This window comes from Carcharodon carcharias, chromosome 8 (assembly GCF_017639515.1).
Source record: "Carcharodon carcharias isolate sCarCar2 chromosome 8, sCarCar2.pri, whole genome shotgun sequence".
In the NCBI taxonomy this organism is placed as follows: Eukaryota; Metazoa; Chordata; class Chondrichthyes; order Lamniformes; family Lamnidae; genus Carcharodon; species Carcharodon carcharias.
This window is the reverse complement of record NC_054474.1, coordinates 86,329,907-86,346,048: the sequence shown is the minus strand read 5'-3', so window position 1 is coordinate 86,346,048 and position 16,142 is coordinate 86,329,907. Positions and strand designations below refer to the sequence as shown.

The 16,142-nt window shown below is 41.5% G+C and overlaps 1 protein-coding gene and 1 non-coding gene across 2 annotated transcripts in view; both read right to left on the bottom strand.

The window, feature by feature from the left end:
• The window catches only part of hspa9 (heat shock protein 9), a 22,139-nt gene extending 5,997 nt beyond the window's left edge, over positions 1–16,142 (bottom strand). The window contains exons 1-7 of the mRNA XM_041193675.1: positions 15,848–16,142; positions 11,999–12,057; positions 10,682–10,769; positions 6,952–7,133; positions 6,738–6,862; positions 6,362–6,435; positions 4,832–4,938 (exon numbers count right to left, since the gene is read on the bottom strand). Of these exons, the coding sequence (XP_041049609.1) occupies positions 4,832–4,938; positions 6,362–6,435; positions 6,738–6,862; positions 6,952–7,133; positions 10,682–10,769; positions 11,999–12,057; positions 15,848–15,898 (686 nt within the window). The 5' untranslated portion in view covers positions 15,899–16,142. The remainder of the gene's footprint in view (positions 1–4,831; positions 4,939–6,361; positions 6,436–6,737; positions 6,863–6,951; positions 7,134–10,681; positions 10,770–11,998; positions 12,058–15,847) is intronic.
• On the bottom strand, positions 1,349–1,455 carry LOC121281632. Its single transcript, XR_005943891.1, has one exon. It is a non-coding gene; the product is annotated as a U6 spliceosomal RNA (small nuclear RNA).

Genomic DNA, 16,142 nt, shown 5'->3' with positions numbered 1-16,142 from the left:
TTAATTGACCTGACATCCACAGCTTTTTGGAGGATCTAGTCCTAGATTTTCAATCCGTGTGTGGAAAAAAAAAAGTGTTTCCCAATTTTACTCCTGAAAGTTCAGCTCTAATTGTATTGTGCCTTCATTTACAAATAACTTATAGCACAGAAACAGGCGAGTTGGCCCAACAGGTCAATGTTACTGTTTATGTTATACACGAGCCTCCTCCTACTCTAATCAACATGTCCTGCTGGTGCTTTCCCCTCATCTACGTATCTAGTTTGCCTATAAATTCACCAATGCTATTTGCCTCAACTAATGTTCCGCTAAGCTGTGTGGATGTGCAGTTCACAAGCAGAGGAATGGAACTCTCATGTTTGCGCATGTGTATGGCCGTGCTAACAAATTTACAGGTACCAAGCATTCAGACAAACAGTCTGCACATAAAGAAAATTTAGAGGGTTCGTTAGCCTAAATTCCATATGCTAACAATGGAGTAAAGAAGTTTCCTCAGATTTTTTTTTTAAACTGGGTTTATCAGTAACCAACTGTTATCCAAGGTCCCTAGTTTTGAATTGTCCCAGAAGTGGAATCATCTTTTCTACATCTAACTTATCAAGCTCATCATAATTTATAAAGACCTCCTGCAGCTCACCGGTCACCCTTCTTTTTTCAAGAAATTATCCTGGCCTGATAACTATAATGACGCAGTTCTTGTTAACTCCCTTGTTCTAGATTCCCCCACCACAGGAAACAGTTCACCTGTATTTACCCTAATCATTTTAAATATCTCAAAATGATCTCTCAATGTTCTAAACTCAAGGGAATGTCCCCATAATTTAACACTTTTAAGCTCTGGTATTGTTCCGGTTAATCTGCACCACACCCCCTTCCAAGGAAGTTCCACCATTCCTGAGGCTCGGTGCCTAAAACCGATTAAGGTGTTAACAGGATCCGGTTGATGGTGTCAAAAGCAAGACAGCTTTTCGTTAAGAGTATATTGACTTTGTTCAGTCTCAACACTCCTGACTCCTCCCAGTATCACAGCTGTCCTCTATTCGTAACTCTTTCGAGTACAAACACGTTTCCATCTGTTCCTATTCAGATGAAGTTACATTGTTTCAGTTTGCCATTGTGAGATTTGAACTCTTGATCTTGGGGTTACAAGCCCAGTACCATAGCCACTTGGCTATTTAGGCCAAGCCCCCCTCTATTTGTAACTCTTTCAAGTACAAACACATTTCCATCTGTTTCAGATGAAGTTACATTGTTTGCTATTGTGAGATTTGAACTCTTGATCTTGGGGTTACAAACCCAGTACCATAACCACTTGGCTATTTAGGCCAAGCTCAATGTTTTGCATGTCTAAGATATGGAACGCTTCACGAACTTGCGTGTCATCCTTGCGCAGGGGCCATGCTAATCTTCTCTGTATCGTTCCAATTTCAATATATGTGCAACCGAAGCGAGCACAAACCGTTTCCATCTGTTTCAGATGAAGTTACATGTTTCATAGTTTGCCATTGTGAGATTTGAACTCTTGATCTTGGGGTTACAAGCCCAGTACCATAGCCACTTGGCTATTTAGGCCAAGCCCCCCTCTATTTGTAACTCTTTCGAGTACAAACCTGTTTCCATCTGTTTCAGATGAAGTTACATTGTTTCATAGTTTGCCATTGTGAGATTTGAACTCTCGATCTCAGGGTTACAAACCCAGTACCATAACCACTTGGCTATTTAGGCCAAGCTTAAATTATGGCCAGTGACCCTGCAATTTCCATCTGTTTCAGATGAAGTTACATTGTTTCATAGTCTGTCATTGTGAGATTTGAACTCTTGATCTTGGGGGTTATAAACCCAGTACCATAACCACTTGGCTATTTAGGCCAAGCAAAAGGTAAGGAGCCTCGGTCTGGCTTACAGGTAACTGTTTCAAGTACAAAGCTGTTTCCATCTGTTTCAGATGAAGTTACATTGTTTCATAGTTTGCCATTGTGAGATTTGAACTCTTGATCTTGGGGTTACAAACCCAGTACCATAGCCACTTGGCTATTTAGGCCAAGCCCCCCTCTATTTGTAACTCTTTCGAGTACAAACCCGTTTCCATCTGTTTCAGATGAAGTTACATTGTTTCATAGTTTGCCATTGTGAGATTTGAACTCTTGATCTTGGGGTTACAAACCCAGTACCATAGCCACTTGGCTATTTAGGCCAAGCCCCCCTCTATTTGTAACTCTTTCGAGTACAAACCCATTTCCATCTGTTTCAGATGAAGTTACATTGTTTCATAGTTTGCCATTGTGAGATTTGAACTCTTGATCTTGGGATTACAAACCCAGTACCATAACCACTTGGCTGTTTAGGCCAAGCCCCCCTCTATTTGTACGTGCTCAAAATACTAAATTAAACAATGCCTTTCACCTGGGTATCTTAACAATATAATTAACATAAGATGCTATACAACTTAAACATATGCCCAGATCTTCCAGTCAGTGGAGAAGGAGCACCCAACACTGATTGTGATTTAATCTGCCCACTTATTTTACGCTAGAACCTTTGCACCTTGCAATGCTGGGTCCAGCGGTGATGCAGGGACTAAAGTTGGACGCCCAAGTGGCAAGCAGAATTTCAGTGCAGCCACACCCGCATTTCTCAGAATGAGCTGAAGGCATGCTTCTTAAGGTCTGTCTTCAGTTTATTAACTTGCAGTGCTTTCAAATGAGCTGTCAACTTGCAAAGCTGCACAATCTCCCCTCACTGACAGTGCTGGGTCCCCTCAGCATTGACAATGCTCAAACCCCTTCCTTCACTCCCCCACCCCACCCCAAAAATGCTCAAACCCCCGACAGTGTTCATTCCCTTATCCTCCCCCCACATCCCCGACAATGTTGACTACTGGCTCATCCGACATCAGCCAGGCAGAAGCCAGGGGTTCCACTTAGTCAGTTGTGGGGGCCGGGGGTGTGAGATAGGTGCAATGCTGCAGAAGCTTTGGTTGCCCTTGTGCTCTGACACTCCAGCAGACAACTTAGATTTATGTTACTCAGTAAGCTTTATACTGCTGTAAAAAGCTCTAAGTAATTTCATGTAAAGACCAGGGTAAGTATAGGGCAAAGAACCTCAGTCTCCGTGGTTCTAGCCATCTAATCCCACTGGAGCATCCTGGGTAGGGTAAAACCAGCAATTGGTACTTTCAACTTCCTGTTTATGCGCAGATGTGTGCATTTTGGGACTTCCTCAGGGTCCTGACGGACATCAGCGACATAAGTTGAGGCAGAGGCTTCTCCTCATATTGGAAAATTTGCACCACGATTTCCTCACTTTAGATTTTGAATTCTCTTGAGTTAAAGGTCAGCGCTTTATTACTTTTAATAACAGCAAATTAGCTTTATGATTTGAGTACGTGGACACCTACATCTCCTTGTTCCTCCCAAGCTGCTGGACACTCAGCAAGTATTCAGATTTTCCTTACTCACCTGGATTTGTATGGGACCTCAGCTTTTCAACATATAGATTAATGATTTTGGTGAAGGAATAGAGAGTTGTAAATACAAGAGGCCTGTTTCCGGTGGTGGGGGAATCCAGAACAAGGGACTTAAAAAGGGCCTTTACTCAGATTGAACTCCATTGGTTTCCCACCCAGGCCATGTTCTTTTGCAACTTTTGTCTTGCAACTTAATGTCATCTGCAAGCTTGCAATTTACAACTATCTATTAATTCATATAAATCATTAATCTATATATTGAAAAGCAGAGGCCCCACATGAATCAGGGAACACATTCACAATCCCTACTTTATCTCAACAATTACCAGCCTGTGCCACAAGGTTATCTCCAATTCAATGTGTTTTCAATACCTTAAGTATTTTGTGGAAATCTATATAAACAACATTCATTGACATTCCTCCAGCCATCATGCTTATAATCTCAAGAAATACAATGACCTAACCATCACAAATCCGTAAGACTCTTTCCCACAATTTATATTAAATCCGACAAGTCACCATCTACTTGGCTTCTCTCTTTCACCTTAAATTATAGAGTAACATTTATAATGTTTTAATTCAAAGACACCAGTATCTTGAAAGCAAATGCACTTGTGCAGTAGAGGCACAGCAGCAATTAGTCCAAAAGCCCAAATTCAAGATACACTGGCCATCATTTTGAAAAGGAACAATGCATATACTTATCACATTTGCAAATTGTGAGGATCACAAAGATTGGAGCACCTCATCTGACCACAAATAGTCTAACGTTTTGCCTGCTTTTGAACACTGTGCTGCATCAACTTTGATCAACAGGATGATCCTCCAGATGTGCAGTATTAGTTCACAATGACATTCAGAAATTTGCTCTTTAGTGTTTCAGAAATCAATGATCTGTTCTACCACTTGACATACAATGGACAAACGCTCTGCACTAGAATCAATCTACATTTAAACCAGTTGCAGCCTCTTCTCTATTAACAATCTTATCACAATACCATACTGGAGAGAGTGGCTATATTAATGAAACACTGCAAGTTGATCCACCACTTTGAAAGGGATAAAGAAAAAAAAACCCCACGGTATCAGACTAACCCCATGTGTCCTTCTTTTACTGATAGTGAAGTGCGCAGTAGTAACTGCAGCAGCTTTGATATAACTACTGATACATGCATTTTGAAAGTTAGTGCTGAGAACTGGTGTTGAGCAAGAAACTAATATACTGCACTTAGTATAGGGCTCAAGCTGCCAGATTACAACACAAGTGAGCACAACAGCAAATGGAATCAAGGACCAAAGTGCCAGCCATTTTTTTAAAAATAAAATAAACTTGTTCATGCATTAGAAGTTTTACTCTTTACATACACCTTGTCTTCAGACTTGTCTAATCCATATGCTAAAGCAGCTGCTGTGGGCTCATTGATGACTCGTAGAACGTTTAATCCAGCAATCTGTCCAGCATCTTTCGTGGCCTAGATGAACACAGCATCACAATTAAGTTTTAAGATGTACATGAAGAAATATTTTTGTTTTAGTGCAGTTTCACTGTTAGAAGTAACAAAACACCATAGCGTAAATCTGGAATATGCTGAACATGTGGCTACCAGCACTTTCATACATAATTACAGTGTTGAGGCAACAAAGGACATTGTTGCTACAGTAACATTGTAATTTTAATCTTTCAAATTTGCATAACGAACTGGTAATGCTCAAGGGCCTTCTCAATTTTTAAAAATTCATTAATGGGATATGAGCATCAATGGCTAGGCCAGCATTTATTGCCCATCCCTAATTGTCCTTGAGAAGGTGGTGGGGAGCTGCCTTCTTGAACCGCTGCAGTCCATGAGGTGTAGGTACACCACAGTGCTGTTAGGGAGGGAGTTCCAGGATTTTGACCCAGCGGCAGTGAAGGAACGGTGATATATTTCCAAGGATGGGGAGTGGCTTGGGTGGGGAACTTCCAGGTGATGGTGTTACCATGTATCTGCTGCCCTTGTCCTTCTAGATGGTAGTGGTCGTGGGTTTGGAAGGTGCTGTCTAAGCCTCGCACTGTACCTTGCAGATGATATACACTGCTGCCACTGTCTCAGTGGAGGAAAGAGTGAATATTTGGGGATGAGGTGGCAATCAAGTGGGCTGCTTTGCCCTGGATGTTGTCAGCTTCTTGTGTGCTGTTGGAACTGCACTTACCCAGGCAAGTGGTGTATTCCATCACACTACCGACTAGGCTTTGCAGGGGTCCGGAGTGAGTTACTCACTGCAGGATTCCTAGCCTCTGACCTGCTCTTGCAGCCAGTGTTTATATGGCTAGTCCAGTTCAGCTTCTGATCAGTCGTAACCCTCAGGATGTTGATAGTGGGGGAATTCAATAATGGTAATGCCAGTGAATGTCAAGATGGTTAGATTTTCTCTTGTTGGAGGTGGCCATTGCCTGAAACTTGTGGGCGCAAATGTTACTTGCCACTTCTCAGCCCAAACCTGGATATTGTCCAGGTCTGGCTGCAGTTAGACATGGACTACTTCAGAATCTGAGGAGTTGCGAGTGGTGCTGAACATTGTTCACTGATGATTGCACATTACCACTTCTGACCTTATGATGGAAGGAATGTCATTGATGAAGCAGCTGAAGATGGTTGGGCCTAGGACACTGCTCTGAGGAACTTCTTAGTAGTTGTAACAAGATAACTGAAGATATGTAACAATTGAAAGGCAACATCATAGATGTAGTCACACTAATGAAGGCATTATCCTTCCACTTCCCTCTGAAGTCAGTTCAGGCTTCAACACCCAATACACATTGAGCTTGGTTTCTTAGCCACGATCAATTTGCAGACCGTAAATGCACCAAATCAAAAACAATCAAATTAACTCAACGTGTACAACTTTAGGTTTTACCTGTCTTTGGGAGTCGTTGAAATATGCAGGCACTGTAATAACAGCATTCTTTGCAGCTTGCCCCAAGTAACTTTCTATAAACAGAAAATTAATATCAGAATCCTTCAATGTAAAATAACTGCACCCATATTTAGTTTAATAATATAGTAACGTGTAAATCCTACCTCAGATTTCCACATCTGTAGAAACCAAGAATGTATGACCAAGAATATTGATTCCTGATGTGGTGGTTAGTACGGATCAAAGGTATTGTTAGTCACGTAGTTAACACAGACTAATCATACCCAATGATCATACCAAAAATGAAAAATGTAACCAATTTGAAATAGGTATAAAACTTCAACTTGAAAAGGTTCAAAGCCCTTATTGTTCCTACCTGCTGTTTCCTTCATTTTCATCAGGACAAATGCCCCAACCTGGCTTGGAGAGTACATCTTCCCATGAGCTTCCACCCAAGCATCACCATTAGAAGCACGCACAATTTTATATGGCACATTTTTCCTGCAAACATATTTTTAAAAAATAAAAATGAATTTTCGCTGTAGGAGAATCAAAACACTAAATAACTCTTGTTTAAATGTTAAACTTACAAATCCTTTTGTACTTCAACGTCGTCAAAACGCCGCCCAATTAAGCGTTTTGTGGCATATAAAGTGTTCTTAGGGTTGGTTATGGATTGTCTTTTGGCTGGCATCCCAACCAAACGTTCACCATCTGCTGTAAAAGCAACTACAGAAGGAGTTGTTCTGGCACCTTCTGAATTTTCAAGTACCTGGAACACAACGCAACAGCCATCAAGAATATCTAAGCAACAGGAACACAGAAATTTAGCTTTTTTTTTTAGGACAACTGCATATATAAATACAAATTTTCCTTTTTCAGACTGGACCCGCAAGTATACCATATTAATGTCATAAGACCAGTGCCAATAAACAGTAACCATCCAGAATGTACTGCTGTGTTAGATACAGACACCACTAATTCATTTAGCTTTGGTCAGACCTTAAAAACAGAAAAACGAGCAAGGCAAACTCCAGTCCAACAATGTAGGTAAAAGTTTAACATACTCAGTAGATACTAAAGGTTATACAGAAGATTAATTTATTCCATTTAAAACTAGCTACAATTAATAAATTGACAATCCGCTTACAGGCATAGATGCAATCCAAGATTCATTTGTCTAGCTCTGAAATACTATGGGTTACTGCTTCTCTGAGTAATAGGTCTTTCAATCAATGCTTTAATTTATGGAGTTAAACAGCTTATGCCTGCAAACAATTGTACACTACTTCTATCAATAAAACACCATTTGTATAGAGAACCAAAAATGTGGCTTCATCAAAACATACCAATGACTGAGGTCCTTGTACGAGAAATGTATTAAACCATTAACTGATCTCCTAAGACTTGCAAATAGAGAAAAGAAATGCATGTCCATGCCTTATATAAGTCTTATTCACTGGAATTCTAGCTTCCATCTTTAATGCCCTTCTTGGTCTCTCTTTCTTCATGCCTCACCAGACTAATTTCTCATCACACCTCTCCTAGTCATTCATTTATATATTTCCCACATCAAAACTCCTGCACTGGCACCCTTACAAACTCAAGTGTTTCCATTCTCTGGCCCTCCATCTGCAAAGATACCTATGTATTGGTTGATTTCCTGCTCAAGTGCCTTGCCTCAATGTTCAATTGCTCTACATCTAGCCTCTCATCCCTGTCACTTCCCACCAAACCACCAGCAACTTTTTGGGGCCTGAAGTCTGCACGATGCAAGTTTGAATGTACATAGCATGGCAACTTGTCAGATCTGATGCAAACATTTAAACAGTAAGGTCAATTCTAAACTTCTCTTCTCCATTAGCTACCAACGCTTCTACCATCAACTTCTATTCCATAAATTCAAAATTCAAGACAAAATAAGGTGTTTAGAAATACATGTGCTAATCAATGACAGGCAGTACAGGTTAAAAGCTAATCATATGTGGCCTATCCAATATATTGTTTGATAAGAGGAATGGTTGGATAAACAGCAGGGCGGTACAGTACCTGGGGCCATTCGAGAAATAAAGTTCTCACAGGAGGCTCATTACAAAAATTATGCAGCATCATAGCACGAAGGCTAGATGACTGAGAGGAAAACAAGGATTGGCATTAATAGATATTGTTCAGATTGGAGGAGGGCTGGAAGTAGCACTCCATTAGTCAGAGCTGTGTACACTTTTGATACTGGCACATATAGATTATCTGGACTTTGGCATGGCGAGTAAAAAAACTGAAATTTGGGTGACATTAACGGGGCGCTGTTAGTTTGGGGGTTGACTGTATTCAGATGGTGGAAATTCATTGGAGACTCACCTGTGTTCATATGAGTAGGCTCAAGGTCTGGTTGGAGGTGCATCAGAAAAGTTTAAGTATATAAAGACTAGGCCCCAGAGTTCTTTCCCACAGAAAGTTATGCTAAACCTGTAACAAACCTTGGCTACAGCAGTTCTGGCCACCATATTATAAAATTAATAGAAGCACTTGAGAAGGTGCACAAAGGATTTACAAAAATTATACTAGAAATGTGAGGGTATACATCTCAGGAAAGAACTGATAAACGGCAGGGTCTTAAAGGTAGAAAGCTGCGGTGTGCCCTAATAGCTCTTTAAATTTATGAAAGGATTTGATAGAGTTGATACAGAGTGTTTCCCTTTGTAGGAAGGACTACAACTAGAGACCATTAATACAAAATAGTCACCAAGAAGTCCAGTCAAAAAAAACTTCTTTACACAAAGCAAGGGTTCCCAAACTGTGGGTCGCAAGCTCAGAGGCAGAAATGACTGGTGTGGAGTTTGGACTAAGCTTTGACAGCTGTGAAGTCCCTTTAAGCATTCATTGTTTTTATCAGTGGGCATGCCTTTACCATCTGTTCTGATTGCTGCTGCAACCACAGCCTGTAAAAAGGTGGGCTTTGCTTTTTTCAACGGTTTTTAAGAGACCCCCAAAATTTTCACTCTGGGGTTACACAAAGTCTGAGTCATTAAAATAGGGTCACATCAGGAAAAGGTTTGGGAAACACTGACCCAAAGGGTGATGAGACTGTGGAGCTCACTACCACAGACAGTAGTTTAAGTGAATAGTATAGACCCTTTTAAGCGATAACTAGACAAACATTTGAGGGAAAAGGAATAGTGTGTTACAATGGTACATTTAGATGAGAAAAGATGGGAAACTCAAGCAGAGCATAAACAGTGGCCCGGACTGGTCGGGCACAATGGACCATTTCTATCCTGTACATCCTATGTAACAGCTTGGCTATCTGAGTTGTAATAGGCTAGGGGAGTTGGTTGGGGTGGGGGTGTGTGTGGGCAGTGCAGCTGGGTAAACATCAGGGTGCCCTAAAAGACTTTAGGAAGACAACAATAGCGTAGCAGAACCAGCAGAAAGGTTGCAGATGCAATTTAATGAGGAGAAATACGCAATGGGCAAGTGCATGCAACGGCAAGATACCGATGGCGAGGATAAAGAGATCCAGGAGTTCGATAAATAATTCCCTGAAATTACAAGTAAGTCACAAACCTAAAAGACAATAGCATTTGGGTTTATAAATAAGGGCCCAGACTACAACAGCAAGAAGTAACGACAAATCCGTGGGTGCAGCTTTGGGCACCTTAGAAAATGGTATTCAAATTGTAGTGTAAAAAGAGATTCACCTGGATGATGCCAGAATGGGGAACCAGTCATGAGAAACAAGATACTGGGACTATTTTCACTAAGGAAAGAAGACTGAAAGGAAATCATATAGCTTAAACTTACGGAGAATTGGGAAGAGGATGAATATGGAAAAACGCCTCTGGTAGGGGAATTGGTTACAAGAGATTATTGATCTATCATTGAGGAATGAATATTTATGCAGAGGATTGATGCAGGATGCAATGTTTTGCTACAGCAGGGAAAGGCAGAGACCATTATATGGCTTGAGAAAAAGATGGCTATTGAATATAGAAATTCCAGCATTTCTGCTATATCCTTCAATCCAGGCTCCAACCCTTGCTTCTTCCATCTTTTTTCAATCATTGCTCGAGCCCATGTCTCAAACAAGATTTCCCCACAACTCCCCTCTTCGGCCTCACCAACTCATCGTCTACAAAACCTACAACATGCTCTATTAGAAAAATAAAAAATGCTGGAAATACTCAGCAGATCTGGAAGAATCTGTGGAGAGAGAACCAGAGGTAACATTTCAGATCGATGATCTTTCATCGTAACCAGTGTTACTGCTGAGTATTTCTAGTACTTCACTTCCAAAGGTTTGGATTAGCTATAATAACCTACCCTTGCTTGTTTGCCTTCCATCACCGCAACGCAGGAATTAGTTGTGCCCAGATCAATTCCAATAACAGCACCCTTAATAGCTTCAGACCTGAGAAACACAAAGTACAAATATTGACATGCACTTGCATTTTGAATTCTTCAGTGGTTATAACCCTGCATCAAAATACAAGATTCATCCTAAACCATAACTTGAAGTAGTTAGCACACTGATATCCAATTATGAATGAGAATTGACCACACATAACTCCTTTTCAACACCATCTCCCAGTTATTTAATAATACAGGTGGTGTCAAATTAAGATGCACTACTGCAGGTGACATTGTGGTCATGTTACTGGACTAATAATCCAAAGAATGCAAATTCCAGCATGAGAGTTTTGAGAACCTCAATTCAGTTTTTTAAAAAAGTATGGGGAAAAAAAAGGGTTTATCATCATTGAACGTGACCATGAAGCGGTCAGATTTCTGTAAAAATTCCACTGGTTCACAAATATCCTACAAGGGAGAAAACCTGCGCCCTTACCCACTCTGGCCTATATATGAATCTAGTCACCAAGCTGATCGACTCTTACAAGCCCTTTTGAGTGGTGTAGCAAAAACAAAATGCCTTGAACAGATAGTGGTCCAGTACCCTGTCAGGGCAACTAGGGGTGGGCAATAAGTGCCAGCTTTGCAAGCGATGTCCACATTTTGAAAATTAATTAAAAACAGCAGAAGCATCCATTCATTTGCAGTTTGAGTAAAACCTTATAGAATTTTTTAAAAAGCAAGCTGCAAAAATGACATCCCCACCCCACACCATGCATACAAAGGCAGACCAAAAGGTCACAAACAGGCATGATCAACAAACACACAAAATGAGACACCCTCTACCATCTTTCTTCACCCTTCTCACCCAGTCTAAAAACTTGAAAGCTTCAGCTCTTTAAAGTCTGGATGCTTTACAAACCTCTGGATTTTAAGCAGCTTTTTGGAGTCCTCTAGGCCCCCAAACATTGAAAATTTCAAAATTACTCAGAACGCCAAACTTAAAAAGGACATCACCCTCTTGATATCAACAAACAGGTTAACTATGATTTAAGGCTACAAGCAGTTTACCAAAATTTAGTAGCTGAGGCACAAGGATACTAGAGCACACACACACACACTCACAACAGAGGAGCAAAACTTCACCACCCAGCTAGAATTTTAATGTAACACTGTTTTAAATTCTGGAGATTATTTATAACATTGAACTAGAATTAGAAAATGCCATTAAGCTTCTAAAAACACTACTAGCCACTGGTAGATGCTATTGACTATTTCAATAAAACTCACGCATAATTGCGTCTTGCCAATGATCGAAGTACATCCTGGCTCAGTCCATTCCAATGACCCTGCAAAATAAATATCTTAGCGTTAACAATTTTCCATCATTTGTACCTTTTTATTGCAGAGCCTAATTAAGCCTTTCCAGTAAGGAGGGGTAGTGGATTAAACTACAAACTGCACCATTCATTTTTCACCACGTGATATGGCTGCAACTAGGGTGCCAAGGTGAAAACTAATGAATTATCCAAGATATCTCCCAAAAGTGACACCATAAGACTTACAGCACAGTTATTCTACAGTTTATGATGTAAAGCAGTTTTGACTTCACAAGAACAACTGCAGCATAACTCAGGAGGTGCTGACAGGTTATATACTGCCAATCTGTGCAAGACCACCATAAGAAGGTAGTCCCTTCTGGACCAATCTGGCTTCTTACTAGTTGCAGCGTAATTGCAATTAATGCAAATTAAAATCAAGAATTTAACTACCATTTGGAGTCAAGGGCATGTTATTTTGCCAGACAACAAAATACGAAGCCACCTGTATGGCAGCTCTGATAATTCCATTCCACTTTAGGTAGGTCCCATCACTAAGCACATTGTAAACAGACATGTGATCTATATCCTAATCTCCCCAAGATGAAGAGAGTCCTTTCCCTAATTGGTTTGTAATTCTTCAAAATATAGCTTACAGTACATATAATTAGCTAGTGACATCTTGGAGCATCTCAAGAAAAGCATTCAGAGCGTTTTCATCTTGAAAATTCAGGATCACAAACTCCAGAATTGAGGCAACATATATGAGACACAAATGATACTCAGCCCATAACCAGACTAGCTCTCTGAAAGAATTATTCATGCCTTCCTATTTCCTCACACTTCCAAATTTTTATTTTTATCAAATGTTCATTTATTTCCCTTTTAAAATCTGTTTCCACCACTTTTGGGGCACCTCAATCCTAACAACTGTCTCTGAAATAAAAAAAAACTTGCCTCTTCCATTGCTTAAATCTACGCACTCTAGTTATTGATTAATCACCAGCTGAAATAGCTTTCCTTAGAGATTTTGGCAGACAGGGAGATGGATTAGCAGAAATTAGTGCGGGATGAAAAGTGCAGCCAGGAAGGCACTGGAATATCCAGGTCCGGAGATACCAAAGGCATTGGTGAGGTGGGCCAAAGCAAGGGTAGATAGAGGCAGCATTAGCGGTGAAGGTAGGTGGTCTTGCACAGATGGGGTCAGAAGCTTAGCTTTGGAAGAAAGATGGAATCTTGGGCAAAGTAGTGGACTTTCTAGGGGGCAAAGACAATGGTCCTGGCCTTCTCAATGTTTTAACTGGAGGAAAGCAGGCATTAACCAACACTGGATGATGGACAAGCGACTAATATCGTACCTGTGGAATCTATCTTCAGATGAGCTGCTGAGAGGTAGCACACAGATGAGGACTGGGAGGGGGCAAGGATATATAATCTAGGGGGCTTACAGAGACTACAGAATTAGGGCGAGAAGCATGGAGAAACATGTTATAGCAGAATTTTGGAAGGAATGAGATGCAATAATATAAATAAATAGTACAAATTTAAAGGGAGCACAAGTTGAGATACCTGAGGGTTGACATGAATTTGCAGGTGGCAGGACAAGTTGATTAAAAAAAGGGACCCTTGTCTTTATACAAGACTGCAATTCTGGCCATCGCTTTTTAAGAAGGCTGTCATGGCCTTGAAATGCAGGGCAGGTCAATCAAAATGATACCAACAACGAGGTACTTTAGTTAGATGGATACATCAGGGGAGTTGGAATTGTTTTCCTTACAGTGCAGGTTAAAGGGAGATTTAATAAAGGTGTTTAAAATTATTAGGATTTAGACAGAGAAAATAGGGGAAAGTGTTCCCTCCAGTAACCACAACACACAGATTTACATTAATTGGCAAAAGAACCAGAGGGGAGATGAGAATTTATTTTTTTTTAATTCAGTGAGTAATGGTGGTCAGGGATGTACTGGGTCATGAAAGCAGATTCATTAGCAACCTTCAAAAAGATGATGGATATTTACAAACTGTAAACATCTGAGAGGCTATGGGGAAATAGGAGAATAGGGCTAATTGAACAGCTCATTCAAAGATCTGGCAGGATAGCTCATCTGACCTCACTGTGCTGTAAAATTATATGAGGATATTCTAGCTATGACTGGACAGTAAGAGCAAAAGCAAATGAGGGCAGGCCCACTCAGCTGGGAGAAGAGAGAGGTGACAGGGGAGGGTGGTGTGGCTATCTTTGTCAGAGAGTTTCATGGAAGCAGAGTGCACCAGTCATAGAGGGGTTGAGAATTTAATTAGGGCCCTTTAATGTCAACAGCAAATTTTGAATTTCTGCTCCCAAGGCTCAAGTCTACATCAATATAAATAGCTGCCTTAGCCTGAGTGAAACTGCCAATTTAGTTGCAGTGATTGCCTAAGTGCACCAGAGAGAGTGCAGAGATTTACCAGGATATTGCCCGGGCTGGAGAGTTTTAATTATGAGGAGAGATTGGATAAAGTGGGGTGATTTTCCCTGGCGCAGAGGAGATTGAGGGAACAAGATGGAGGTGTATAAAATTATGAGGGACATAGGGAAGGTAGACAGGAAGGGATCAATAACCAGGTAAGGGTAAAATAAGGGGCAGGAGGTTTAGAGGGGATGTGAGGAAGAATTTTTTTCACCCAGAGGATGGAGGGAATCTAGAACTCACTACTTGAAAGGGTGGAAGAGGCAGAAACCCTCATAAGATTTAAGAAGTATTTGGATGTACACTTGTGATGCCATAGCATACAAGGCTTTGGGCCTAGTGCTGGAAAATAGGATTAGAATAGTTAGGTACTTGTTTGACTGGCACAGACTCAATGGGCCAAAGGGCCTTTTTCTGTGCTCTGGACCTCTATGACTCTATAAGTGTGTATTTTTTAAAAATGTGCCAATAAGGATCAGGGTGGATTTACTCAAACTCATTTCACTTAGGACCTGAACAGTTAACCAGAAGATTACCACTTCAGTCTGGGCTACATTTAAACACAGTTTCCAGAGGTGAAGTGATACTGATACATTGGCAACTTATGAATGAGAACAGATCTTTCAGCCGTCAAGCCTGTTCCATTGGATTACGGCTGATTCCCAGTGTTGTTCATGTTCCTCAGTATCCTTTCCTAACAAACAGCTATTGGCCTGTCTTGTAAATTTCTAGTGGCCTCCAGAATCCACAGCATTTTTGGGGAGGTCGAGTTCTAGGTTTCCATTCCACTGTGCAAAGTATGTCCTGATTTCACATTTAAATGGTCTAGCTCTAAAATTATTGTTCATTGTTGTGAATTCTCCCAACAGAATAAATAAATAGTTTTATTTTGAATTCACCTTCAAATGGTTATTTTCAGCACTTCTATTAAATCGCTACTCCATCTTGTCCTCAAGCCAGGTTTACAGAAACCGTCTTTATAATTTAACCCTTTAAGTCCCATCATTTAGTATTTTTTTTTTGGGGGGGTGCAGTTAAAGTGGTTGCTGGGGGATGTAAAGCGGTTACCAGGAGGAATGAACCCGGACTCTCGCTCCTGCTGCCGCTCCATGTGGGAGTTCACCGGATTGAAACCAGCAGGAGCCATTGAGGGACCTACGGACAAACCCCGCCTCAGTCTGCCCAATCCAAACGGCCCGGCGAATATGCCGAAGGTCAGCCCAACTCTGGGCCGGGGAAAAGCCCGGGATTCACCGTCCCCACCTGGAGGAGGGGATGCCCAAGCCGGAAAGACAGGCCCAGGAGCCCCAGCACTCCCTCTTCAACACCACCCCCAGGCGGTAGGAATCGCCAGCCCTCTCCTCACTTACCCTACCGGCGGCGGCCAGGCGCCGAGAGGCTGAGCGCACCAGGTAGAACATGGCGATGGCGGGTTGCTAGGAGGTCCGTGCAGAAAGAGGGTCCGGGCGGCTTCGGGGCCGGAGTGAGACGGTCCGTTCCGAATTCGGCTCCGGGGAGGGGGCGGACGGGCTGGCTCTGGGCAGGCGCTGCTGTTCGCGGCTCCGGGTAGTTCTGGGCAGGCGCTGCAGCTCCGGGTGAGTTCTGGGCAGGCGCTGCTGCTCGCGTTGCTTCTGGAAAGTTCGGCCGGTCCCACGTGCTTATTGA